This window comes from Theropithecus gelada, chromosome 10, assembly GCF_003255815.1.
Source record: "Theropithecus gelada isolate Dixy chromosome 10, Tgel_1.0, whole genome shotgun sequence".
Lineage (NCBI taxonomy): Eukaryota > Metazoa > Chordata > Mammalia > Primates > Cercopithecidae > Theropithecus > Theropithecus gelada.
The window spans coordinates 64,901,804-64,929,574 of record NC_037678.1 but is presented as its reverse complement, the minus strand read 5'-3'; the positions used below and the strand labels follow the sequence as shown (position 1 = coordinate 64,929,574).

The window sequence follows — 27,771 nt, the reverse complement described above, 5'->3', positions numbered from 1 at the left end:
GTGAAAGAATATTTGTTTTCTCCTTCGCATGAAACCAAGCCAAAAGAACAAAACAAAGGGCTGGAGACTACTCAGTATCAAAGCCCACTGAGAGCCAGGCTTTGTGCTGTTCGACTTATGTATGTTATCCCATCTCATCCTAAAGGCAACGCTGGGAAGTCAATATTCTCAGTTCCATTTTGCAGATGAGGAAAGGAAGCTCATAGAGGTTTAGTAACTTGCCCACCCATTAAGTGGATGGTGGAATCTTCTTCCTAGAAGAGGGCTCCAGTGGATGAAAGTAGGTTAAAAAAAAATGAAGAAGGAGAAGGAGAAGGACCTTCGAGAATAAACTGCCGCAGAATCCTACCATTACTCTACCTTGTGCTTGCCTCCAAGTCTACTCTGCCTGCCACTCTCTATTGGAATTACTTGATTACATACTTTTCTTCTCATTGGACTGTGAGTTGTTCAAGGACAGTGACCAGATGAGTGCCTGCCATTGAGTAAATGTTCAATAAATATCTCTTGACTAAAGAAAGGAAAGGATGAGGATGAATGAATGAACAGTGAATGAATGATTAGGTGACTGAATTTGAGTCTTCTCTAGGTATCTTTTTATATTGAGGCTTAGCACCTCCCCAGTTGCCTTTTTTCTTGCCTTTTCCTTGATGGGAGCAGATAAAGGTGTTTTTGTGAATGATAGTAGCCCTAGTCATCGAAAACTTGGGGTTGAATGAATCTTGCTTTAGGTAATAGTAGATGATCTTCATAAAAGCCTGATTCTATTATTGTGTAATCTGAGAGTTGACTGGCATTCCTTTTAAAGGCTGATGTTGTCTCTGACACTAAAGCAGGAGATTGATTGATTCATTTATTTGCCAAAGATTTGTTGCAAGTCTACTGTGGGCCATGATTGCTGTTTTCTCTTTACCCAGCCTTATAGGCAAACAGTAAGAGTTCGTACAGAACAACCAAATTAGGTTTTATTTTGTGTTGGTTGGATCTGGCCTATCCATTTCCATTTCACATTTTTCTTTCTTTCTTTAAACATTTATTGAGTGCTTTTTTTTGGGTTAGGTACTTCCACAACACTAGTATCCCACAACACTAGGATGCTTTTTTCCAGGGATGAAACTAAGGCTGAAACGGTGGTTATTTGTCCAGGGTCACACACTAGTGACAACAAACCCAGGGGTTTTGACTACCAAAGTCCATTCTCTTCACTGTACCGCACTCCCCTATTCATGGGACTAGTTTAGCATCAATTCCTTATGTGTTTTATGTTTCTTACAGGCCTAGGACAAACATGGATTTCTAGAACAAAGTACTAGAGCTGCTAACAGTTCACTTGAGTTAAAGGAGCCTCAAGAAACAGATCTGTAGTAAACGCAGAAACCAGTTACAGCAAAATGATTTCTCAAACTCATGGTGGTAGTATGATGTCATAGAAAGAGCTTTAGGCTTAGACTGGCAGGCAGCATTTGAGTCCCATCTCCACTGTTTTCTAGCTCTTTGGTCTTTGGCAGTTTGCTAAGCAAGCCACCGCACTTTGGCTTCCTTACTTGTGGAAATGAGAAATGGTATCACCTACCTAGAAGAGTTGGGTGGAGGTTAAAAAGATAATGAAAATGTTAAGTTCCTGGTACAGAGTAGGCACATAGTTAATGGTAACTATTGAATAGTTTGTATAATCGTTTGGTGAGGAAGCTGTAGGAGAAATTCTTTATGGTTTCTGTAAACCCCACAATGCTGTGACCTCGGTGCCTTCTAAGCAGTTATTTGTGAGATTTATATCTGACTTTGCCTTTTGAGGCCCATTCTGGCTCACGTATGCAGCTTTATTTAAAAGAAGTGGCCGAATTCCCTTGTGTACAGGGTTTTTCAGGCCATGCATCTTTGTGGTTTTTTTGGTATGTTTACTGGAATTCTTAGGTTTCTAAGTAATTTCAGTCTGAGACAAGTGAGTAGAATTGATGTCAGGCTGCCTTAACACAGGTGTTATAAACAAGATTAAGAGGTTGTTGAAAAGATATCAGTGGAGCTCTGAGGCTAGCTCTCTGAAGTCATTCTAAATTGACAGCTAATGGGTAGTTTGCCTTGATGGCTCTCTTTGAGTTGGTTGTAACTGACTGGAGATTCACCCACAGAGGAAACTTGCTTATGAAAATTCACTTTACATTCCTTTATCAGAAAGTAAAGCTATAGTAATATGTAGTATTGTCTGTGCACTGTTTTTCGATTTTTTTTTTTTAAGGCAACCAATTCTTAAGTATTTTTGATACCCTAAGGCTGCCAAGCTTCAAAAAAAACTTTAAATAGGGGAAGATGGGTCAAAATAATTATTTTATTCTACTATTTATTTGTTTTTATGTATAAGACACTTATTTTCTTCTTTATATTACCTTTGGTAGAGCTTCTTCCTGCCCAGCAAGTATGCATTTTGCCTATTTGGTCTACTAGATGCGCTTGCTAGGAAATTGAGTATCTTAAAATGTTCTTGAAGTGAGCAAGTGTTAATTTAAAATCACTTTGAAATCAATTTTATAGGTTCCCTGAGAGAAAGTTGTGGCGGTGTGGATAGAACTTGTAGGGAGAATTTGTAGGTGGCCAAGATGCATTTGTCCAGGCTGCCAGAGGATTCCTTTTGATCATCCACATGGCCAGGAGGTCAGGGTTCTCGTTATTTTTTCCAGGTGGGGAAGTATTTCCGACACTGAATTGTCTTATCTAAGAATAACTCATTCACCACCCTTGTCTTCATTGGGAATGGAGGTATTTTGCTAACTTTAGTGGTTTGTAAAACTTCTAGAAATAGTAAAACCTTTGAGTTGAGGAAAATAAAGTGCATCTTACACAAAAGCAGATATTAAACCATATCTTTTCATTGTCTTTGATGGACCCATCAACAGGCATGTTTTGAGGCCATAACACCAGATACTTCATTCAAGCTGAGGGGGATAGGTAAATCAGCACTCAAGTGCTGGAAAGTATATTATATAATCTTGCTACATTTTCAGACTCTAAAGTGTTGCCCATAATGTTGAAAAATATTCTTCTTTAACAAGATACTCAAGGGAAAGTTCCATGTGCGTTCTATCTTCCTTGAAATAAATGTGGCAGCTATTGAATAACAGACTTATATGGATAAGTTTTAAGCTTTTGAAGAAACAATGGCAGTGTCTAAGGTCCTAAGCTTTCTGAGACCAAAAGCATATAAGAAGGCTTAAGGAATGAATAAGCAGGTGTTTGTAAGTGAATAAAATGGTTAGTTTCTCACACATGATCTGGTTCTCACTCATTCAGTCCTGGATCATTCATTCCTCTCTTCCTATTTCCCAAAACATCTTTTCTCTTTTTTTCCTGTCTCTACTCCTGGTAGTATACACCCTTTTCCCCCAACTACCCCTGTTTGAAAAAGGAATGCAGTTTTACGTTTTTAGTCTTGGCAGTGACCTCAGAGACAACTTGTAGAAAAAATAATTAAATATTTCTTTGCCCACTTTGGTCTTAATAAAATCATGCATTGCTAGAGGCAGTCTTCCACTGGCTGGAGACTTCTCTGTTAACAGATATGTCTTGTAACATGCAGAAGCATTGTATGGGTTCGCTGGTTGCAGAATGCATACTCCACCCTCCTCTCTTAGAAACTTATAAAGTATCAGCATTTGTGTCATCCTAAATAGTAAAGTAAATTTATTGTATCTGAGCCTTGGTTTAAACCTATAAATAATTTTAAATAACTTTCCCATATTAATTTGTTATTTAATGTTTAAAGGTTCAGAGTGGACTGGTGTCAATGGTAGGTGACCCAGTGCTTAGTGTGGGTTCCTCTAAATGATATGGGGGAGGAATTTCTTACTGGAATCTCCATTTAGACAGATGACACTAGTCTCTTCTGGATAGCAAAATTGCAAATAGGCAAGGAACAACTGCAGAAGGAACTCACCTGATTAAAAGCATGGGCAGAAAAGCAGCAAAGGGATTTTAGTGTTGGCTGAAAGATGATGACAGCAGGGAGAGCTGATGCAAAGTATGCCTTGAAGATGGTAATTTCTGAGGTCTTGACTGAGGAAAGGAGTCTGGAGGTTGTGTAATACTGCTCCTACTAAGATGAGAGTTAGATTCCAGGCCCAGTTCTATGGCTTCGGGCTCAAGTATTGTCACTAATTTGAGTCTCAGTTTACTCATCTGTAAATTACAGGATTAGACTAGTATTCTTTGTCTGAATCTGAGTTTTACTATACTTAGCCTCTGAATATCCTTGATGCCACCATTGGAAAATTTACCAGATTATATACAGATATAGCCCAGTGTGGTATAAAGTAAGTAGACAGGTAGATGGAGAAGAGATGAATTCTGCTTGGAGAATTCACCCTAATGGCCCAAGACTTGGATGAATTCTGCTTGGCTGCAGTCACCCTAATGGTCCAAGGAACTTGGAGAATTTGCATGTATTTGCTAATAGTAAATTATGATTCCTGGTGAGTTCATTGGTTTTACTTGTCCTCTCCCATTGAATTATGCCACCTTCCTTGATCTCCAGTCTGATACAGATGCCCCATCCATGGTCTCTCTGTTCTCTATGCCTGCTCAGCCACGGCGCTAACCAGAAGTTTCAATAATCCTCCATTGACTTGTCCATGTTGTGGTTCCCAAAAGATTGAAAGCGCCTTGAAGGAAAGAACATGCCTTTTTTATTTCTTTGTTTCTTAAACCTTGTGCTCCTGGCATGGAGCTGTATAGGTGCTTAGTAAGGGTGCCCTGTAAAGCTCAATGAGGACAGTTCCTTTCTCATCTCCCCTTCATGTTCACAAGGGCCTGTATACATGACACCCATTGGCTATTAAGTAGGATTTGTCTTACTTTTTAAATGTAGCAACCTTAGAAAAATGTTAGAAGACATTTTATTTTATTTGAAATGAGATATAATCTGTAGGCAGAAAGATTTTGTTTTGTTTTCATCCTGCATTTGTTCATGACTGGTATTTATACAACTTGTTTTTCTTTTTTTCCTTTTTCTTTTTTTTTTTTTGAGATGGGGTCTTGCTCTGTTGCCCAGGCTGGAGTGCGGTGTTGTGATCTCGGCTCACTGCTGCCTTGGTCTGCTGGGCTCAAGCAGTCCTTCCATCTCAGCCTTCTGAGTAGCTGGGACTACAGGCGTATGCATGTATCACTGTGCCTGGCTAATTTTTTAAAACTTTGTTTTTTATTTATTTATTTTTTGAGACAGAGTCTCGCTGTGTCGCCCAGGCTGGAGTGCAGTGGTGTGATCTCGGCTCACTGTAAGCTCTGCCTCCCAGGTTCACGCCATTCTCCTGCCTCAGCCTCCCTAGTAGCTGGGACCACAGGTGCCCGCGACCACGCCCGGCTAATTTTTTTGTATTTTTAGTAGAGATGGGGTTTCACTATGTTAGCCAGGATGGTCTCCATCTCCTGACCTCATGATCCGCTCATCTCAGCCTCCCAAAGTGCTGGGATTACCAGCGTGAGCCACTGTGCCTGGCCTCAATTTATTTTTTGTAGACACAGGGTCTCACTGTTTCCCAGGCTGGTCTTGAACTCCTAGGCTGAAGCAGTCCTCTTGCTTTGGCCTCCCAAATTGCTAAGATTACTGGTGTGAGCCACATTCCATGGCCTATACAACTTAAAAACCTTTTCAACAGGATGAATAAAATAAATTATTTTTAAATTAAAAAAAAGGTGGTGGTAAATTATTGTTTTGAAAAACAGAAAAATAGTTTTCATTTAAGTTGGGTTAAGGCCCGGACATTGACTACGAGAATCTTAGAAATCTAGAGAGTCCAACCAGGAGGGCCTGTTGACAGCAGCATGACATGTAATTTGGACTCTGTTGGGACACTTACAGTGAATGTGTCTTTTTCTTTTTCACTTTAGTGAGTATGTATATGCCAATATATATGGAGCCAAAAATCTGTCTCTCATTGATTTAGGGTTAAGTGCCCGCTATGAACAAGGCACTCTTAGGCACCAAGATATTTGTTAGGAGCAAGGGTCAAATCCTAGGATCCCTACTCTTGAAGACCTAGCTCATGATTTAGTAGAGGAAACAGAGACTTACTCACACATACATGGTGTACTGGGAGAGATCTGATACACCGTTGAGGAAGCTGACAAGTCTTACTGGAGTATGTGGAGGACTCTCAAGGGAGGTGACATTTGAGCGGGAGCTTAAGACTGAGTAGGACTTCTCTAGTTGCAGTGAAGGAGGATGGAAGGTGATCTGCCATTTTTTGTAGCACTGTTCGCACTTACTCTATTCTAAGGCATCTGTTAATAACTGATGGCGATTCACTCCTGGGTCCCTCCCTGAATCTTCTTGGATTCCATTATTGATTTTTCCTATAGCAAGGCTTCCAGACCCTCTGCTATCCTGCTCGTATATTCTTCAGGTGGTAATGTCTCTTTTAACGCACAGTAGCTAACTCACTGCTGTCGAGCTAGGGTGAATTGGGTTTTATACTTCTAAAAGTGCACCCATACTATGCATTAGCTTTAAAAATAATTAAAGCTGGTCATCCTGTTGACTCATTGAATAACTCTGCGAGAGATCTTGTTGACTTTCAGGTACCCTGTGAGTATTATAAACCCTTAATCTTAATCAACAGTAACAGTATCAAAGAAGCACAGCCAGTTGGGCATGACTTGGTCTGCATGATCCCTGCTAGCTTCTGGTGGTCCCCCCAACATTTTTCTCTTCAGTGTGTGCCATAATCACACCATTTTGCCAACTTTACTTCAGATCTTGCTTTAAGAAATAAAACATTATAAATATAGATAAAGTCTCCTTTGCACCATTCCCTAGTCTCATTTCATCGCATACTCCTCCCTAATCCAGTTTCTCTCTTAACCTCCTTTAGAAGCAATCACTGTCCTGAATTTGGTGATTATTATTCTCATGTACTTTTTTCTTACTGTTACTACTTATGCATGCATCCATAGATCGTTTAACTTTGTTTCTTATTGTCCAGTGATCATTCTTTAAATAACTCCTTGTGCATATGTGTGCCATTTCTCTAATGTCTATGTCCCCAGTAGTAGAACTACTGAGATAGTCATAGAATATATGCATCAGTGGTATTCGCCCTCACCAATTTGCTCTGTACTCATTTATACTTCTCTGTCAGCAAGTATTAACAGTTCTTGCTTCCCCATATCCTCACCAACCCTTGGTGTTACCAGATTTTTTATTTTTTCATTTTTGTCAATCCGATGATAACTAATGGTTTTATGTACATTTCCCTGATTTCTAATGAGGTTGGACTACTTTTTATATGCTTATGGGCTACTCAGTATTTTTTCTTCTACGATCATCTTCTTATGTTCTTTGTCAAAAGCTGGCTTTAAATAATTTAAAGTCTGGCCAGGCATGGTTGCTCATGCCTGTAATCCCAGCACTTTTGGGGGTCAAGGCAGGCGGATCATTTGAGGTCAGGAGTTTGAGACCAGCCTGGGCAACATGGCAAAACCCCATCTCTACTAAAAATACAAAAATTAGTCAGGTGTGGTAGTGCACGCCTGTAGTCCCAGCTACTTGAGAAACTGAGGCAGGAGAATTGCTTGAACCCACGAGGTGGAGGTTTCAGTGAGCCAAGATCGCGCCACTGCACTCCATCCAGGGAGACAAAGTGAGACTCTATCTAAAATTGAAAGAAAGAAAGAAAAAGAGAGAGAGAAAGAGAGAAAGGAAGGAAGAAAGGAAGAAAGAAAGTCTGTTGTGTATACAGGGCTTTGCAGTTTGCAGTCAATGAGAGAAATTGTATTCTGTGCTTTCTCTCCGAAGTCCTGTATTTTTATCTCATTTTAATCTTCCTATCCCTTAGCCTACTAAAGTAAAGTTAGTCCTGTGAGATAGCAAAGCAAGGGCTGAGCATTTTTATAAATGCAGCATTGATAAGTCTAATGACTTATCCAAGGTCACGTGGCTCTTAAGTGATTTACCACTAGAACGCAGATTTTTCTGATTTTTGGTTTGCTATTTGCATTGTACCACCTTACTTCTTTTAGATCAGTGCTGTTTTGTTGTTAAATTGATGTCTAACAGTCCCTCCAGCACCTAATAGAGTGATGTTAAGGTTCTTTTAGCTCAGTAAATACTTCCTTAATGAATGAATGGATGCTGATGGTTCTGGTGTAGCTGACAAAACAGATTCATAAGTGTGCTAAAATGGAGATAGTTTGCCTTCCAATAACTTTACAAGTAATCTGCCTATGTTAGTTTTGATAAAGAAACCAAATCAACATTCAGCTTTCTGATGTAGCTGTAGAATCAATCAGAGCAGATGTCAAAGTAAATCATGGTCATTAAAGTATAGTTTGTACTTCTAAAAAAGAAATCTATACACCCTTTGGCGGTGAGATGAATATATATTCAGGCTTTAACAAGGAATAAGAATTTTTTGGTAGGAAAAATGGATTAAGTAGTCTTCATGACTAGTGATTTAAATCATAAATCACATCCATCTTAGCTGTCAGCCAATCAGATTACAGATCATAAGTGAGACTGTTTGTAATTTTGATTTTTGATACATTGATATTTTCCCCTTCATTGTGAACATTGATAAAGACCATATTCTCCAGTAATTACTGTAGTCTTATTGCCTGTAATTTTTTTTTTAATTGGGCATAAATGGTGGTTCTCTTTTATATTTTGCAAAGACTCTGCTTTGGGATTTTGAGGAGTTCTTGATACCTATTTTTTCCTCCAGAAAAAAAGGTAGTAAGTTGACATAATTCATTGATCTTTTTTTGAAGCTAGTCTTGCAAATTTGCAGAGGTGTAATATGTATTTATATATGAATATCTGGCATTTTCACTCAGACATTTCCTAAAAATATGATGATGATAACACCTTTCATTGGTATAGTGATTTGTAGTTTACCTAGGGCACCTTTGTAAGGTGTATTGTTTAATCATCACAACAGCCCTTTGAGGTGAGTGGCATTTTCTGTCTCGGATTCCTTTGATATCTAATTATGAACTTTGGCTGATGATAGTTGCAGCATTAGAGAGTGTGAGCTTTTTCATTTGTGGTGCCTTAAGCAAATTTGCAAGGGAGCCCTGATGTTAACTTTGGCAGGTTTCATGCCTGCAAATATTGATTGAGCCAGAAGTCCTAGTTGTAAAATGTCACCAGTGAATGTGCAGCCAGTAAAGGCAAGGGAAAACTCATTACTGCAACTCATCTGTAACTTCTGGGTCAGGCCACTCACTACCATCTGGTAAAAATGAATGTTTGAAAACTCCCTTTTATTCTGACAAAAGGTAATCAGAAGAGGTTAACAGCAGATGATTTCTGAGCATTTCAATTTGGTTAGACCAATGCATCCACAAGCGGGTTTGCGACATTCCATATGTCTAATTATTCCAAGAGGTATTAGAAAGCTTTAAAATTAAGAAATTCCAAAATAATGGTAGGAAGGAATATAATTATGTGTGTACCCCCCCCCCCCGTTGCCCCCTGCCCGACCATCTTATTGAAAGTGTTTATTCTGAAATAGAAAAGGCAATTGGGAAGGAAGAAATAAGAAGGATTGCTGTCTTGAAAAATGTAATTTTTTTTTTTTAATATGAGCGAGACTAGACATGTTTTACATTTCCTTAAAGGGGGAAGTATTAGGAATCATGAAGGAGAGTGTAAGTGGAAAGGTCTCTCCTCAATTGAATGAGCTTCCTAACTGAGTGATTCAAAGGTGGAGGCGGCACAGTTTAGGGAGGAGGTGAGTATCTGGTCACTGGAGGTGTTAGGAAAGCCCTGGCGTATGCCTGGGCAGAGATATGTTAAAAAGGATTCAAAACCTAAGATAGATAACTGGGTGAGATCAAGGGTGCCTGATGCCTGAACTGTCTCTAGATAGCCTCAGAATTATTGCAAGAAGTTGTGGATCCAGAAGTACACAAGCATTTTCTGAGAAATGAATACATAATCTCTCTCTCTCCTCTCTTTTTTTGTAAATGTGGACATTAAAAACACAAATTCAATGAAAAATATTACCAAATAATATATAGTAATTTATTTGTTCGTCGTCATTGTGTCTTAATCATTGGGTACCAAAAAATGGAAGTCCAGGGGGCAGGTGGTCCTGTCATCTTTTTTTTCTTCTTTTTTTGAGACAGGGTCTGTCTGTGTCACCCAGACTAGAGTACAGTGGCACGACCTTGGCTCACTGCAGCTTCCTGGGCTCAAGTGATCCTCTCACCTCAGCCTCCCCAGTAGTTGGGACTACAGGTGCATGCCATTATGCTCTGCTAATTTTTAAAATTTTTTATAGGGACAGGTTCTCACTATGTTGCTGAGGCTGGTCTCGAACTCCTGAGCTCAAGCGAGCCTCCCCCCTCTGCCTCCCAAATTGTTGAGATTACAGGAGTGCGCCACTTCACCTGATTGGTCTTGTCAAATATTTTGACATTAGAAAAGGGATCCACATTTAAAAACCTAACTATTAGTGGTCAGAGTTCTTTCCAACCTTGAGCCTCTTTGATTTTTTTTTTTTTTTTTTTTGAGACAGAGTTTTGCTCTTGTTGCCCAGGCTGGAGTGCAGTGGCACAATCTCAGCTCACCGCAACCTCCGCCTCCCTGGTTCACGCAGTTCTCCAGCTTCAGCCTCCCCAGTAGCTGGGATTACAGGCACGCGCCACCATGACTGGCTAATTTTTTATTTTTAGTAGATACGGGGTTTCACCATGTTAGCCAGGATGATCTCCAACTCCCGAACTCAGGTGATCTTCCCGCCTCGGCCTCCCAAAGTGTTGGGATTACAGGCGTGAGCCACTGCACCTAGCCCGCCTCTTTGATTTTTTAATCAAGTATGTCAGGAGAGATAGGGAGCTCAGTGTGGTGTTTTCTATGGACCAAACTGCTTCTGTACTTTAGCAACCCAGGCCTTTAGACTGGGCACAGTGGCTCATGCCTGTAATTTCAGCACTTTGGGAGGCCGAGGCAGGCTGATCATTTGAGGTTACACATTCGAGACCAGCCTCGTCAACATGGTGTAACCCCATCCCTACCAGAAACACAAAAATGAGCTGGGTGTGCTGGCACATGCCTGTAGTCCCAGCTACTTAGGAGGCCGAGACAGGAGAATCGCTTGAACCCAGGAGGCGGACATTGCAGTGACCCGAGATCGCACTACTGCATTGCAGTGAGCCGAGATTGCACCACTGCATTCCAGCGTGGGTGACAGAGTGAGGTTCCGTCTCAAAAAAAGAAAAGAAACATAGGCTTTTATGTACATGCATACGTATATGCATAAATGTCTGTGTGAAAGAGGTTATTGTTCTCAGCTTATAGACTGAGAAAACTGAAGCGTAGAGGGAATAACTTACTTTCCAGGGCTGCTGAGTAGGGGTGCTAGGATTTGAATTTAGGAAATTCAAATTTGGATTTGAATTTAGGACTTCAAAACTGATTCTCCATACATGTTGTCACCGTTGCAAGCAGATTAGGAATCATTAGCTCTAGCAATAATGAATTGAAAGCCTTTTCCTGTTGATGGTGGTTTATTTCTAGTTATAGCCTGTCTATAATAGCCACTAGTCTTGTGTTCTTATATTTTAATAGTAGCTTTGTTTACTTATTTACTAGTGGCTGCTTCTGGGTCCTCTTATTTTCTTACCAACCAGTTTTAAGGTAACATGGAGAAAAAGGAAAAGCACTATATTGGGATTTAGAAGCCTTGTGGTCTTGCTCACCATAGGCAAGTAGCTTAAACTCACTCACCTCAGATTTCCCTATTCTATTAATATAAAGAGAGACAAAGACTAAATTATCTCCTTCTCCTGGTTCAAATTACTGTCTTTCCTGTTGTCTGATATCTTGGAAAGAGTACTTCATGCCCCATTTGGAAGATCCTTTTCTGAAGTTAGCCAAGCTCCTAAGTTCTAGATGAAGAATTCTTGGTTTATTACAAGGTTTAGAAGGTTTCCTTTGACTTTTTCCATTTTCTTATTAGAATTGGACATCTTTTTTCATAAAAGTACCTTTTACAAATTATCCCCTTTCTTAGCTAGGGAACTTGGAATGTTGAGCTATATTTAGACACACACACATGCACACATTTACACTCTTACATTCTGATACAAATGCGCTCTTCACATTAATAATTGCATTGTGTGTTTTCATAATTTATCATAATGATGCTATTATTGCTCATTACAGAAGTTCTCTTTTTACCCCCCGCCCCCAAGCCTAATTGAGGTCGAGACAGCCCATAAATGTGATAATATAGATTGCATGCTCAGAGGAAATGGGGTTGGTTTCATAGTGGAGTTTTAATTTAGGATTCGTTCTGGTGATGTAGCCTCTTCCTATGGTACATTACTTTGAGCTCAATATAACTGCATGTTCCCACAGCCCCTCATTATAGCTACAGCTTCTCACTGCTTTTTAATTAAAAAAAAAAAAGAGGGAAAAATGAAACCCAAAGCTTAGGTTGGATATTGTCTGGGTACGCAGGGAGTATCCTAGGCAGATTGCTTATTTAATTTTTTTAACTCCTTCAGAGCTCTCATGAAGATGTCTTGATTTCTGTTTTCAGGGGTATGGTTGGAGCCACACACACACACACACACACACACACACACACACACACACACACACGTGATAGGCCTCAAGATTATTGGCAAGTAAAGGCATCTATCTATTATCGTGAAGTCTACTCTGAGCTTTGAGTGAATGGGAAACCTTTATCCTAGAAAGGCTACCAGCTGTGTGGTTGGTTGGTGGGAAATACTTAGCTTTTATACCACTTACCACCTATTGGGAGTAAGGCAGGGAATTGTAGAAGATTGTAAAAACCCTTAAAGGCTGATGTTCGGAAGTTAAGAGTTAATCATTTTTCTCTAGTCCTGTGGGCAGCAGAGGCAGAGAAATGACTTTATTAAGAACAGTTGCTTTTGTCATTCCTTCATCTTGAGGGATTCCAAATACCTTTCAGATACCAAAACAAATTAGTCTCCAAAGGTGACTGGTAAGAATGGCTTAAGCCTCTTGGGATTGGTTGTGTAAGACACAGGGAGAGCTCAGCCTGAGCTGTTGACCTCTGTGACAGGCTGTGAGTATTACATTCTTTCTGTGGATCAAGAGCCCTTTGGCTTCCCTTTGGTGAAATCAGTTTGACAGCTCTGAGCTTCTTCCCTGCTTACAATTCTTGTTTTGTTTTATATAACCCATCGCTCTCTCAGTGGTGAATATTGGGTAAATATAAATTAGGAAGTTTTTATTTCTTGGTCAGGGTGTTGAGTTAGCTTCATAATTTTTAGTGTGAATCTTTCACGAACAGGCAGGACTTCCACTTTTTTAGTCCATATTTCATTCAATGTTGCTGGAAAGGCAAATCCATTTTAGCTTGTATCAGGGAGCTAGAACCCCTCAGATGGAAATCCTCTAGGCCTGTGCTATTCAGTGCTGTAGCCACTGGCCTCATGTGACTGTTGAGTATATGAAATTGGGCCAGTCTGTATTGAGATACACCATAAGTGTAAAATACATACCAGATTCCAAGGACCTAGTGTGAAAAAAAGAATGTAAAATAACAAATTAGTAATTTTTAAATATAGATTACATGTTGAAATGATATTTTGGGTATGTTAGATTAAATAAGCATATTATTACCTGTTTCTTTTTAAATGTGGCTACTAAAAAATTTAAATTACATCTGTGGCTTGTACTATATTTCGATTGAACACTGTTCCAGATTGTTAAGCTCTGATAACAAGGCAGTGTTTGTCTTGTTCACACTTATGTGTTCAGTACCCATCACAGTACCTCATACAGTTGGCACTTAGTTGAAGAAATGAATCCTCTTATTATTCAGAGTGGTCAAATCTCAGGAATGATTCAAAACTTTTCGATTTGCAGTGTTAGTGTTTGAAAAAGAGACATTTGAGGGTTAAGAAGAGAAATGAAGAGAAGTTCTTACAGTTTTTGCCTTTAGAAGAGAAATGTGGAAATAAACCATATCAGGGCCTTTGCATGGCGTATTCTCTGTTGGAGAGGGAGTTGGGAGCTGCTGTGTTGCTGAAGGAGCTGTCGCAGCTGGGTTCGGCTCTGCCGGAGAGTTGTCATGAGGAGCTAAAGCTAAAGCTGAATACTGTGTGTGAGGGAGAAGGTTGGAGAAACAGTTGGTGAACTTAAAGGTAGCCCTCTTAGGGATGTTATACTTAAACACTATTGATAAAAGTTAACAGAGTTATTCTTGTCTCAAGAATCCACACTGGCCCTGTTTATCCCTGTGTCCCTAATTATACATGACCCTGTTGGAAGCCTGGGACTGGCAGCTGATTGCTTGAAGACCCTTCAAGCGTTATGACTCTTTAGTAAGTTATTTGTTGAATTAATGATTTAAAAAGTATTGTTTTAATGTAACCAAGGTCTTATGTGACATATTTATAGGTGAATGTTCTTGCCTGAAAATTCCTCAGATCTGTCTCAGTTAGGGTCCTGGAATCTTGGCAGATTGGCAGTTTTCCAGAGATCAGATTCAACTTTGAGAAGGGACCAGGTTGTCTTTGCAAGAGTTTATTAAAAGATCTTAGGCATCCTGTCTTACTGCTTATAAAATAGAGCTGTTAACTACTTCTCACTGCCAGAGATGTGGTGAAGATTGAAGTTCTGCAGAAGAAAAGTGCCATTTTAATGGGAATTTAATAAATGAAACTCCTCCCCTGAATTTTTTTTTTTTTTTTTTTTTTGAGACGGAGTCTCGCTCTGTCGCCCAGGCTGGAGTGCAGTGGCCGTCCTCCCCTGACTTCTGAAATGTTTGTTTTAAAGGAGAGGATTGGAGGATGTGTTTAAAGAGACATTGCTAGTGTATTTTTCTATTTTGCATTTCTTAACTGTGGCAATATTTAGCTTTCTCCTTTTAATTGTGGCCCACTGCCTTTTCTTTCTCTCCTCGGAGATAAACAATCTAGAAATCTCCTTTCCGTGGAGAACTATGGAGCTCATGCCTTGACTTGGCTGCTGCAGTAGGCTCACGCTAATCAGAATCGCAGCAGGGCTTCTTTTATGAGCTTGAAAGAATTAGTCTTCCCAGAGGGCTGAAGTTCCTTACCTGCTGAGGAGCTACAGATTTCCGGTTGGAAGGCTGCCCTCCTTTAGGATGAATCTACCTTCCCTTCCTCTTCTTACATGAAAACCACCACCTCCTTTTTTATTGTAGCTTGTCTGTGGTTACTGGCATGTTGCTTTCCTTTTTATTTTTCTTTTTTAGGGTAGAGTAGTAATGATGATAGTAATTTTTGTAATTTTTGTCCTTATGGAAAATAGAGTGTGTTCATATGAAATTATCATCTAGCTCAGGGAGACTAGGAAGAGAGTGAAAAATAGCAGGTGGTACCCTACAAACTAAATTGTCGAATGTGAGTTTTCTCAACAATGTCATATGCTCAGACTTACTAAAGCACCTGGGATGTGGAGCAAGCAGGAAACATGAATAAAGAGGGGAATGACTTTCTACCACTGGCAGAGTACAGTTCAATAAAAGTCAAAAGGGAAGATGTGTAACATGTATAATAGAAAATTTTCTCTTATTACCAAACAACTTAGCAGGCTGGCAGTGAAAGTGGCATTTTCTTCTGTTTGGTAGTAACGGACCACATTGCACCAAGCATATTGCTGGTGGGTGTGATTACTATATCAGATAAAGAAAATCTCATTGAAGAATCTAACACAAATGTTTTGTTGGAGAAGACAGAATCCTGTGGATTACCTCACAGTGATGATTTTATGTATTTGTTTAATACCATTATGGTTTAGAATTCTTTCACTTGAAGTTCACAGAGGAAAGAATTATAATGTCCATTTACAGATAAGGAAACTAAGGTTTAGAGAGGTAGGCGACCGGCCCAGAGTCGAATCAGGAGTAAGTTGAGCTGAATGGAGACACTGGGCTGTTTGGTGTCTGGGCAGTGCTCTGTCTCTTCAGCTCTGAAGCCCCTTTCACTACTGCTCTGTTTTATTCTAATTTAATGGAAAACAACACTAAGAACTTCTTAATTGATTGCATTGTAAAAGGCAAAATGAGCTGGCTGCAGTGGCACACACCTGTAGTCTCAGCTACTCAGAAGGCTGAGGCAGGAGGATTGCTGGAGTCCAGAAGTTCAGGTCCAGCCTAGGCAACATAGTGAAACCTCATCTCTAAAAAGTAAACAACAACAACAATAAAAGGCAAAATGAGATCCTAACAGAGTACGGTAGAAAGGTCCTTGGCCTAGGAGTCTGGAAGTGCCGGTTCTGTTTTCAGTGGTGCGTTAATGGTTTTGTGATCTTATGTCATATTTGGCTTCTGGGCTTTTATTATTATTATTATTATTATTATTATTATTATATTTGATTTAAAAACTTTTAATTAGCAAATAATTGTATATATTTATGGGGTACAAGGTGGTATTTTGATATATGTCTACAGTGTGGAATGATTACATCAAGCTAATTAACAAATCCATCACCTTTAATATTTTTTCTGTGGTGAAAATATTTAAAATCTGTTTTATCAATTTTTAAATGTACAGTACATTATTTATTATATTCAGCATACAGTGCAATAAGTTACTAAAGCTTATCTTCCTGTTTAACTGAAACTTTTCTTTTCTTTTCTTTTCTTTTCTTTTCTTTTCTTTTCTTTTCTTTGAGACGGAGTTTCTCTCTTGTTGCCCAGGCTGGAGTGCGATGGCACGATCTCAGCTCACCGCAACCTCCGCCTCCCGAGTTCAAGCGATTCTCCTGCCTCAGCCTCCCAAGTATCTGGGATTACAGGCATGCACCACTACGCCTGGCTAATTTTATATTTTTAGCAGAGACAGGGTTTCTCCATGTTGGTCAGACTGGTCTTGAACTCCCAACCTCAGGTGATTTGCCCGTCTTGGCCTCCCAAAGTGCTGGGATTACAGGTGTGAGCCACCACGCCCAGCCTTACTGAAACTTTATACTCTTCAGTCAACATTTCCCTCCATTCCCTTCCTCCACAGCCGCTGGTGATGATCATTCTACTCTCTACTTCTATGAGTTCAGCTTTTTTAGATTCCACATACAAGTGAGATTACGAGGTATTTGTCTTTCTGTGCCTGGCTTATTTCGCTTAGCTTAATGTCTTCCAGTTTTATCTAGATTGTCTCAAATGTCAGAATTTCCCCGCTTTTTAGAGCTGAGTAGAATTCTATTGTGTATATATACTTTTTTTAATCCATTCATCTAGTGACGGACACATAGGTTGCTTCCATATCTTAGCTATTGTGAATAACGCTACAATGCACAGGGCAGATATCTTCTCAGCATACTGAATTCAATTCTGTTGGTTACATACCCAAAAGTGGGATGGCTGGATCATATAATAATTCTGTTTTTAATTTTTTGAGGAACCTCCATCTGTTTTCCATCATGGCTGTATTTATTTGTATTTCCACCAACAGTGCACAGAGTTCTCTTTTCTCCATACCCTCAACAACACTTTATCTTCTGTCTGTTTCATGATAGCCATTCTGATAGGTGTGACATGATAACTCATTGTGGTTTTTCTTTGCATTTCCCTGATGATTAGTGATGGTAAGCATTTTTTTTCATGTATCTTCTGGCCATCTGTATATCTTCTTTTGAGAAGTGTCTATTTAGGTCCTTTGCCCAGGCTCTGGGCCTTAACTCAACTCTTCTGTAAAATAGAATTGGGAGTACAGTAGACATTCAGAAGTTACATATGTAATATTTTATATTTGGACTACTTGTGAGTAACTGTAGAAAAGGCTTTGTAATCTTTCATAGATGTGAATTAAAACCAGGTGCTAAGAGGTTGACATTGGGAGTTATATCTTGACTAGTACATGAGCCTAACCCGGCGTCACCATCTTAAGATAGCTTTGTTGCTATTTCCATATACATAGGAACTTTTGTGAAATGGCAAAACTGTATATAAAAAAATTCCCACTGACTTTCATGGTATATTTATAGAATCATTAAGGATCTGAAAAATGACCACATAGAGCTTTACTCCATGTGGTGGGAGAAATTGTATGCTGGCTGCTTTTGAGTCAGAGAATTCTTGAAAGCCTTTAGGATATTTGCTGTCTATGCCTTGCAAAGTCTTTTTTTTTTTTTTTTGTATTTTTTGTAGAGTTAGAGTTTTACCATGTTGCCCAGGCTGGTCTCAAACTCCTGGGCTCAAGAGATCTGCCCTCCTTGGCCTCCCAAAGTGCTGGGATTATAGGTGTGAGCCACCATGCCCAGCTTCTATGTCATGTCCAGCTCTAAAATCCTATGTTTCTTTTCTCTCAGCCCAATAGGGGCACAAAACGTCCCCGGGATGATGAAGAGGAGGAGCAGAAGATGCGTCGGAAACAAACTGGTACTCGAGAACGTGGCCGCTATCGGGAAGAAGAAATGACTGTGGTGGAAGAAGCGGATGATGACAAAAAAAGGCTGCTTCAGATTATTGACAGAGATGGGGAAGAGGAAGAGGAAGAGGTAACGTGGCAGCGATGGGTGGGAGCTGAGATGGCTGGCCCTATAGGATGTAATTTTGGGCCAAATACTCAGCTTGTCTGAGCTTCCCATCTTCATCTGTAAAATGGGGTTAAGAATTCATGTTTCATCGCGTTAATGTGAAGGTTAAGTGGGCTAGGGCAGTTGGGAAAGCATCTTGCGAGATGTAAAGAACAAGACAGAGTTTTCGAATTATTCCTTATTATGTACTGCAGGGAAGGGTCAGGGCAGGCTTCCTGGATCTTACTGAGGACACATAGAAGGCACTTGTGTTATTACCTTTGAAAGAGGGGTCAAATTTTATCAAGTGGAAGGAAGGGCTTTTTAGGCAGAGAAAATGGTGGTATTAGCAAAGCAACAAAGGTGGAGAAGTTTAAGGGGGTGCCACATTGTTAGGTATTTAGATGTGACTGCAAAAGTACAGCTTAGGGAAGGAGACTCCTCAGGGCCTTTCTCTTTGCTGTTCCCCAAGATGCCTTGGGGCTTTTCCACTCATTCCTGCCTCTGGACCTTCGGACCTCTGTGCCCTCTGTTGGAATGCTCTTCTTCCTTGATGCTTTGTATGGCTGATTTCTTCACATTCAGGTCTCAGTGAGATGTTTCCTCCTCCAAGAAGTCTTTCCTGTGTAGCCCTGCAAGCCGTTCTCTCATTCCCTCATCACTGTGTTCTGTATATTGTCTGCACAGCATGTATCATGATTTGAAATTCTAGTTGTTTATTGTGCTCATTGCTGTCCTCCCAACCTCCCATGAAAACAGAGACTGGCTCTGTTCTGTTCACAGCTCTATCTTTGGTACCCAGAGCAATACCTAGCTCTTGTGGGCCCTTAATAAATATTTATTGAATGAATAAATGAATGAAGCTGGGAAGAGTGGAGGTAAAATATCAGTGATTAAAAACGAAATGACCTTACCTCTGTGTCTTTTTAAATCTTTAAGTGTTAACTTGTATGTTATTTCACTCTGGCATTTTGTTCAATATGAATTATGGAAATAGAGTCTTAAGAGCCAGCTGTTTTTTGGTTCCCTCAAAGACACGATGCTAAGTTTGGATTTAAAAAATGAGGCTGGCGTGTGAATCTGAGAAGAAGAAAAAATGGATTCATATTCCAAAAAGGTCTTTACTGTGTTGTGACAGTAGCTATTTCCTTATTAGGATTTGTACTAGTGTTAATTTGGGGGTCTGCCCCTAAAAGATGATGGCACTTTAGAAATATGTGGTGGGAGACAGTCCTGAATTTTTGAATTTCCTCTCTGAGGGCAGCAGCCTTGCCAGGGCTTAGACAAACAGTGTGTGTAGCACATCCTCCCTCCTTTCCCTCCTCACCAGCTTCTGCTCAATCTGTTAGCCCTGCAGCAGCAGTTAATTGGCAGGTATAATTCCCATGTAGGGCAAGGCTGGTACTGGAGGATTAGGATAGTAGCTGTCATGGGTAAGTGGTTTCTAGCCTGGGAGACAGAAATGTAATGTGGGACCAGCCCTTCTGTTAAGGGACAGGGAAAAAGAGATCACTTTGTAAAAATGACACATGGAAGGCTACAAGTCCAGGAGTTATTTTCTCACTGCCACCAAAGTCCCATTTGATGAAAAACAAGTGATGCTTGCCCCTGTAAAGTCACGTGAACTTGTAAAATATTATTGTCCTTTTTGTGCTACATCACCAGCATTCATCTTTCTGAAATCTCCCTCTGGTTTCTGACGCTGAGCTATTGGAGATACTGCTGTGGCTGATGACTAAGACTGATAATTCAGTTTCCCCCAGTGTTGGAGAGAAATTAAAGGAGGGAAGGCCAAACCCTGGAGAGGCTAGGACTTCGGAAATCCCGTGAGAGCTGTGTTAACACTAATGTGGTTTTTCTCCAGAGTGGGGCACGATGTTAGCTAAGAAAAAGAAAAGTAGCAGATATTGAGCTTGCTTGAAAGTGATTTAACCCTTTCCTAGAAATGTTTTGATTATTTTAGTTAAATTCTAGTGGGATGTTGGGTACAGTGTGCCTGTTGCTAATAATAACCATAACAGCTTGCATTCATGTAGTTTACAAAGCACTTTTATGTACATATTTTCTTTAGGTCATCTCTATGACCTTGAGAGATACAGGTAACATTTTCATTCCTCCCCTCCCTTCCCCTCCCCTCGCCTGTCCTCCCCTTCCCTCCCCTCCCCTCCTCTCCCCTCCTCTCCCCTCCTCCCTTCCTCCTTTCTTCCCTTCCTCCTTTCCTCCCTTCCTTCTTTCCTTCTTTCCTTCCTCAGATCTTCACGGAGTACCTGCTGTGTGCCAGACACTGGAGAGTCTACTTGTGCCACAGAACAAGTAGACATGGGCTAGCAATGGGGGTCTTTGCCCTGGTTTGGGGTTGGAGAGATTATCTGGGCAGATCCTGCCAGATCCTTACATAGATCATGTGAGGGGTTTGGGATTTTATTCTCAGTGTGTGGTGGATGAATTCAGGAAAGATTTAGGAGTTAGAATTAGCTGGACTTGATGAAGCTTTGAGGAATATATTCAGCAAAGTAACATTGTCACATGGCTAGTAAGTAGTGAAATTAGGCTCTGAGTCTTGACTGAGCCAGGACTCTGACTTGTTTTTACCACATCAGGGAACCTCTCTTTAAGCTGTAGACCCTGGGGAGGAGGTAGGGGTTCGATAGAGAACCTTGGGATCTAGGAATCATTGGTATAATCTAAGAAATGTGTCATGCCGAAAATGAATTTATGGGTAGCTCCCACTTAAAGCCCAATATGTGGAAATAGAAATTTAATAATAGAATAATAGCTAACATTTTTGAGTACTTATAAAATTATGGAATGATTCAGTGCTTTCCAAAAGGATCTATTTCAGGTTCTCTTAATAGCAGTTTCTTTATCGCTTTTAGGTGTGAGTTATGGTCAATGACTACAAAGCTGTGAAGCTTTGTGTTGGAATAGTATTGAGAGAAGCAGGGTGCATTGCAGCACACTAATTTAAACTGGAAGGTAAACTGAAGATAAAATGTATGAAATTTTAGTGTAGATTTTTTGGAGAAAAAATGATTTAGTTTTCAAATATTCATTTTATTTGCTTTCATAGGTATTATTCCAATGTATGAAGCCAGAAAATTCTGTATGGTCTACTAGCTTTTTTCTGCATTCTCTAGGCAGGGTTACTAAATTCTTGATGCTACTTCAGGATTCAAAGTACCTGTCTGAATTCCTTCTCAGCATCTAGTAAGGACCAGGCAAAGTAATATATAAGAAATGCTAAGCAGTGACTGTAGCTAATTAACAACCATTCTTAGTTAACGCACTGTACAAAAACAGGCAGTAGGTTGGATTTGGCTCATGGGCTGCAGTTTGCCAACTTCTGCTGTAGGAAAAGATTAAGGGTCACTGTCACTGTCCCAGAGTTTGACCTTAAACAATTCTTTTAAACCTTTCAGTCTTATCTTACATGTATAGCAAAGGAAGACAAGGTAAATGTGTAATAATATTATCTAATATTGTTGCTTACTCTGTGCCATACAGTGTGCTCAAGAAATGTTTGTTGAATGAGTGAGTCTTTAACACCTTTTCTTTTTTTTTTTTTTTGAGACGGAGTCTCCCTTTGTCACCCAGGCTGGAGTGCAGTGGCACAATCTCGGCAACCTCCGCTTCCGGGGTTCGAGTGATTCTTGTGCCTCAACCTCCTGAGTAACTGGAACTACAGGCGTGTGCCTGTATTTTTAGTAGAGATACGGTTTTGCCATGTTGGCCAGGCTGGTCTTAAACTCCTGACCTCAGGTGATCCACCCATCTTGGCCTCCTGAAGTGCTGAAGTGCCGAAGTGCCCAGTCAGTGTTTAACACCTCAAGCTGAATTTCCTGTGTTACAGATAGTGGGCATTATGTGAGACATCGAAAGTGATATACACAAAAAGAAGCATGTGATTACAGGCCCTTACTCCTCATTGTAATTGGGGAGATAAAGTGTGTACTGTGGCCGGGCACTGTGGCTCACACGTGTAATCCCAGCACTTTGGGAGGCTGAGGTGGGTGGATCATGAGGTCAGGAGATCGAGACCATCCTGGCTAACACAGTGAAACCCCGTCTCTACTGAAAATACAAAAAAAAATTAGCCAGGTGTGGTGGCGTGTGCCTGTAGTCCCAGCTACTCAGGAAGCTGAGGCAGGAGAATTGCTTGAACCTGGGAGGTGGAGGTTGCAGTGAGGTGAGATCGTACCACTGCACTCCAGCCTGGGCGACAGAGCGAGACTCCATCTCAGAAAGAAAGGTGTGTACTGTACATTTAACCCAGAAAGATCAATGGCAGAGTGAGGTGGGGTATAAGAGCCACCGGAAAGTAGTGACAGTGAATGTGAAACCCCTGGGGACTGAAGTTGTTGCATTTGTCTCTTTGTACCAGGAGGAGCCATTGGATGAAAGCTCAGTGAAGAAAATGATCCTCACATTTGAAAAGAGATCATATAAAAACCAAGAATTGCGGATTAAGTTTCCAGACAATCCAGAGAAGTAAGGTTCTGTTCTACTGACACCCTGTCTCCTCTGTGGCGTTTCGTTGGCTACTTTTGTTTTGGGTTTGGTTTGTTTTGGCTTTTGTGATTTGGGCCAGGAATCCCAGGATGACCTCCATGTTTGGGAAGTCACTAAAAGGACTCCTAGGACTCAAAGTCAGTGATACTCAGGGCTGTGGTTTATTACACAGGGCACACAACAGGATCAGCAAGGGAGAAACACAACATCAGGTGGCGTCTGGAGAAATTCAGATACAGGCTTCCTATGTTTTCTCCTTCCCAGTGGGTGGGATCATACAGACATGCTTCTTTCTTCAGCAGTGAAACGCATCAACATGTGTGCAGTGATGCTGTCCAGGGAAGACCATTTGATTGAGACTCTGAGTTCAGGGTTTTTATGGAGGACTGGTCATGTAGGCATTTTCTGCCAGTAATAACTAACAAAATTGTAGGCTTCTGGAAGGAAAGCAGCTGTTCAGTGCCCTGGGCTGACAAAGCAGCAACCTTATCACTTAGGGAACATTTCAAAAGCCAAGTTCCTGGCTGCCAGCCTAGGGCCAGCCTTGTAAGCCAGCCCTTTTCAAGATCAGCCCTGCTATGTTAACTCTCCTGCATTATTCTTTTCAATGCCCAAAGACGACTGATCGTGCCTGCCATTAGTGATAGCTTTACTGTGGAGATCATGTCAAAGACTCTGAAGTTTGACAAATATTGGTGTGATACACACATGCCTTTGAATAAGTCACTTCCCCTTTCTTAGCCTTGGGTGTCTCATCTGTATAAGGAAATAATGCCTTCCTCACAGAGTTGTATGAAGATGAAAGGAGAATAATGGTAAGTGTTTAGCTTAGTACCTGGCACATAGTAGGTGCCCATGAGATGACAGTTAACGTGAGTTTTACTGCACTAGCACCTTGGTGCACTGTGAGGTGCTGATATGAGGAATCTGGCATCTTTCAGTCTGTCTTGAATCCTAACCAAGGGGACTTTCACATTTATACAGTTTTAATGTTCTAAACCTCTCTTTCTCTCCCTATCTTTGTCCCTCCCAGGATATACAATTTTAATGAATCTTAATATGCCCAAGGCCCCCAGGCAATTAACAGTTGAGTAGTACAGTCTTTGCACTCAAGTTTATAGGTTACTAGGGAGACTGACTATAAAGGCAAGGTAGAAGGAAACAGACACTTGAAAAGAGATATGAGCAGAGTTCTGTGGGTGCTTAGAAGAAGAAACAGTATATACCAAGTTGGGGGCTATTGAGGGCGTCACAGAAAAGATAGTAGTTGAGTTGAGCCTTGAAGATTCATTTTTATTAGGCAGAAAAGAACACAGAAAGGCATGCCAGGCAATATGAGGAGCATGAACAAAGGCCCAGAGGTGTCAGAGGGCACAGAGTCTTCATGGCAACCTAGTGAGGCCAACGTGGTCAACTGTGTTGTCCCTATGCTGTGAATGAGAAGGCAGGGGGCCGGGCGCGGTGGCTCAAGCCTGTAATCCCAGCACTTTGGGAGGCCGAGGCGGGCGGATCACGAGGTCAGGAGATCGAGACCATCCTGGCTAACACGGTGAAACCCCGTCTCTACTAAAAAATACAAAAAAACTAGCCGGGCGAGGTGGCGGGCGCCTGTAATCCCAGCTGCTCGGGAGGCTGAGGCAGGAGAATGGCGTAAACCCGGGAGGCGGAGCTTGCAGTGAGCTGAGATCCGGCCACTGCACTCCAGCCTGGGCGACAGAGCGAGACTTCGTCTCAAAAAAAAAAAAAAAAAAAAAAAGAGAAGGCAGGGTGGGGAGAATGTGGTTACTGGGCCTAGGGCCACAGCCCTCTTTGATAGTAGGAATAGCTATTAATAGAGCAGGGCCCAGCTTGCCCAGCACCAGAGTCCTTTCAGGTTTTGTACTGATCTCCACCATACAGGAGCACTGTGTGTGTGTGTGTTTGTGTGTGTGTGTGTAATTGCACGAGTAATGCATGAATAGATTGTCATTCTGAAAATACCAGTGGTACATGAGTAGAGTGAAAAATGAAAGTTCTCCTTCACTGCTGTGACCTCTTTCTATTCCTCTGCCTAGAGGAACCTTGTGAACAGTTAATTATGCGAATGTATTTGTTTCTACTCAAATCACATTGTACATATTCTGCACCTTGATCTTTTGGGTCATATAACAGATCTGTCCATGGTAGTACAGGCATGTCTACCTTGTGTTTTTTTAACTGGTGCATAGTATTTCATGGTTTGGAAATACCATGACTTATTTAATTATTTTCTATTGATGGACATTTGATTATTTTAAATATTGACTTTTATGAAGAATGCTATAGTGTACCTACTTGTACATGTGTCTTTGTGTGCATATGTTTCCGTAGGATAGATACGTAAATTTTGAATTCCCGGATTGAAGGGTATGTACATTTTAATGATGGCTACTGCTAATTTTCTCACTCTATTTTTAAATTCTCCTCCAGCAGCAGCATCTCTTTTCTTGTGTTCTTGCCCACAATGCGTGTGATCAGTCTTTAACATCTTTGCCATTTATTTTGTTGTTATTTCTGTACTCAGTGGTTCTTGCATTATACTCTGTTCCTTTTAGGAGATGAACTGTGTCTTGTTTGTCTCTAGTGCCTACCACAGTACTTGCCTTGCTGTAGGTGCTTAATAAGCATAAGAGAGCTTATGTAGTGCCTGTTGTCTTTATTACGTCCCCATTGCTTGAACCTAAGGATACATTATGAAGAAGCTATGCTGCAGGTTAATAACACGGGAAATGTAAGAAATTCAGCTTACTTCTTTGAACACCGGTATTTCCTTTGCCCACTTGGTAGATACACGTCTGTCAATATGGAGCAGAGTTTCTGCAGGTTATGTTTACCATCTACATCTTAGGTACTTAGTGTTACAGTTCATTAACTGGTTTTAAGACAGTGTGATTTTATTTTAAAAAATCAGTAGTGTTTTTGATTCAGACAATGCATGCAATATTTTAGTTTTAGAATTGAACATATGAAAATTGAAATTATGCATAAAGAACTTTTTTTTCCTGTCAAAAAGCAGTTAGGAAACTACCTTGTGTTTTAACCTTGAGTTCTTGAATTCTTACTGGTGCAGTGTCTTTCATAATTCTCTAGATCAGCGAGGTGCAATTAAGATGAAAATTGCTAGAGCGTATTCGGATGAAACTTTCCGGTTGAGATCAGAAACATTCAAATTTATTTTCCCATATATCCAATTGTCATTTTGATCGCGTACCCAAAAATGCCTCTCTTCATTGGACTGCATTTCAGATTCAGTTGACAGTTCTCCTTATGCAGCCTCCAGTTTGCACCGTGCAATCTTTCTCCCAAACACCACCTTGACTGGAGTGTGCTGTTTCCCTAGAAAGTCCTTTAATTGTTCTTCTCTTTATTTTTGCAAGGACAGATTTACTTAGTTTACTGATTTTCAACCTTTTTGGTCTCAGGATCTCCTTGTACTCTTAAATTATGGAATATCCCAAAGTGCTTAGAAAATTCTGGAAAATACAAGAGTAGACAAGCACACATTTCATTAGCCATCAGGGCAATGATGTCATCATGTCATGTAGCCCTTCAGAAAGCTCCATTGTACACTCCTGAGAGAATGAGAGTGAAAAAGGCAAATGGTGTCTGAGATATATTATAAAATAGTTTTGATCTTATAGTTCTCTGAAAGGATCTCCAGCCACCCCACTACCCCATCCTGGGGTCCTAGGGACTACACTTTGAGAACTGCTGATTTAGTTCGATGGAGGGAGCATCATGTTTCCCCACCAGTGATTGCATTTAGGACTTGTCAATTTCTGCAGCTTTCCCAGTGTTTTTGAGCTTTGCTGGTCATTTGCTGATATTCACCCCTGTGGTTGAAGGAGAATATCCTGCTGGTCTGAAGCAAATGCACATGGGCAGGCTAGGAAAATATTCTCTGTCATATCAGATGGAATCGATGACCCCATCTCAGCCTGGGTTACTGTTTTAATATGTTGCTCTATTGCTTTCCCGTCACCTCTAACTTGATCCTTTCCCCCAGCTGTGAGTCATCTATTGCTGAAAGTATGCCTAATTCCTAAAGACAGTTCTCTGCAAATAGTAGTGTGTGCTTTAAATGAATAGGCTCCTGAGTAGGCTGTGCTTGGTCAGGCAAAACAGAAGACAACTGTGACAGCATAACAAACTTGAGGGTACATAGATTCATTGAGTACTTACTATATGCCAGCTATTATTAGGCACTGTATATATATTATCTCTTTTAATGCTCACTATAGTTTAGGAAGATAAGGAAATCAGGGTCTAGCAATAAGTTAGTTAATATTCTGTGTCTTCCTTGATCAGGTTGGGACACCACACTCTGTGTTCCAGTGACACTTCTCTTGGGTAGTGCCAGACACCCTTATAATTAATTGTTTGTAATAGATTATTTATATTTGATGGAGGCCAGAAACTGGGATTATTTTATCTGTTATATCCTCAGTGCCTAACACAATGACTGGCACCTAGTATGTGCCCAGTAAATATTTGTCAATTCACTGTTCATGGCCACACATCTAGTAAATAGCATGGCTGGGAGTATGACCCAGGTCAATCTCATTCCCAAGTCCAGCATTTCTCACGATATCTTGTTACTCACGTAACACTGGACCCAGTATATTTTTGTAGTATTTCCCTGCTTGCAATTTTATTCTCTGCTTGTTTGTTTTGTTTTGATAATTTTCTGACTTCCTGAACTTAAAAGCATTGGGTTGAGACCATATTTGGAAGAAGAGTCTCAAAGTTGGAAGGAACTTGAGAAGCACAGT

The 27,771-nt window shown here is 40.5% G+C and overlaps 1 protein-coding gene across 1 annotated transcript in view; it reads left to right on the top strand.

The window, feature by feature from the left end:
* The window catches only part of CTNNBL1 (catenin beta like 1), a 177,890-nt gene that overhangs the window by 20,439 nt on the left and 129,680 nt on the right, over positions 1 to 27,771 (top strand). Inside the window, exons 2-3 of the mRNA XM_025398976.1 lie at positions 18,266 to 18,454; positions 22,854 to 22,960. Coding sequence (XP_025254761.1) covers positions 18,266 to 18,454; positions 22,854 to 22,960 — 296 coding nt within the window. The remainder of the gene's footprint in view (positions 1 to 18,265; positions 18,455 to 22,853; positions 22,961 to 27,771) is intronic.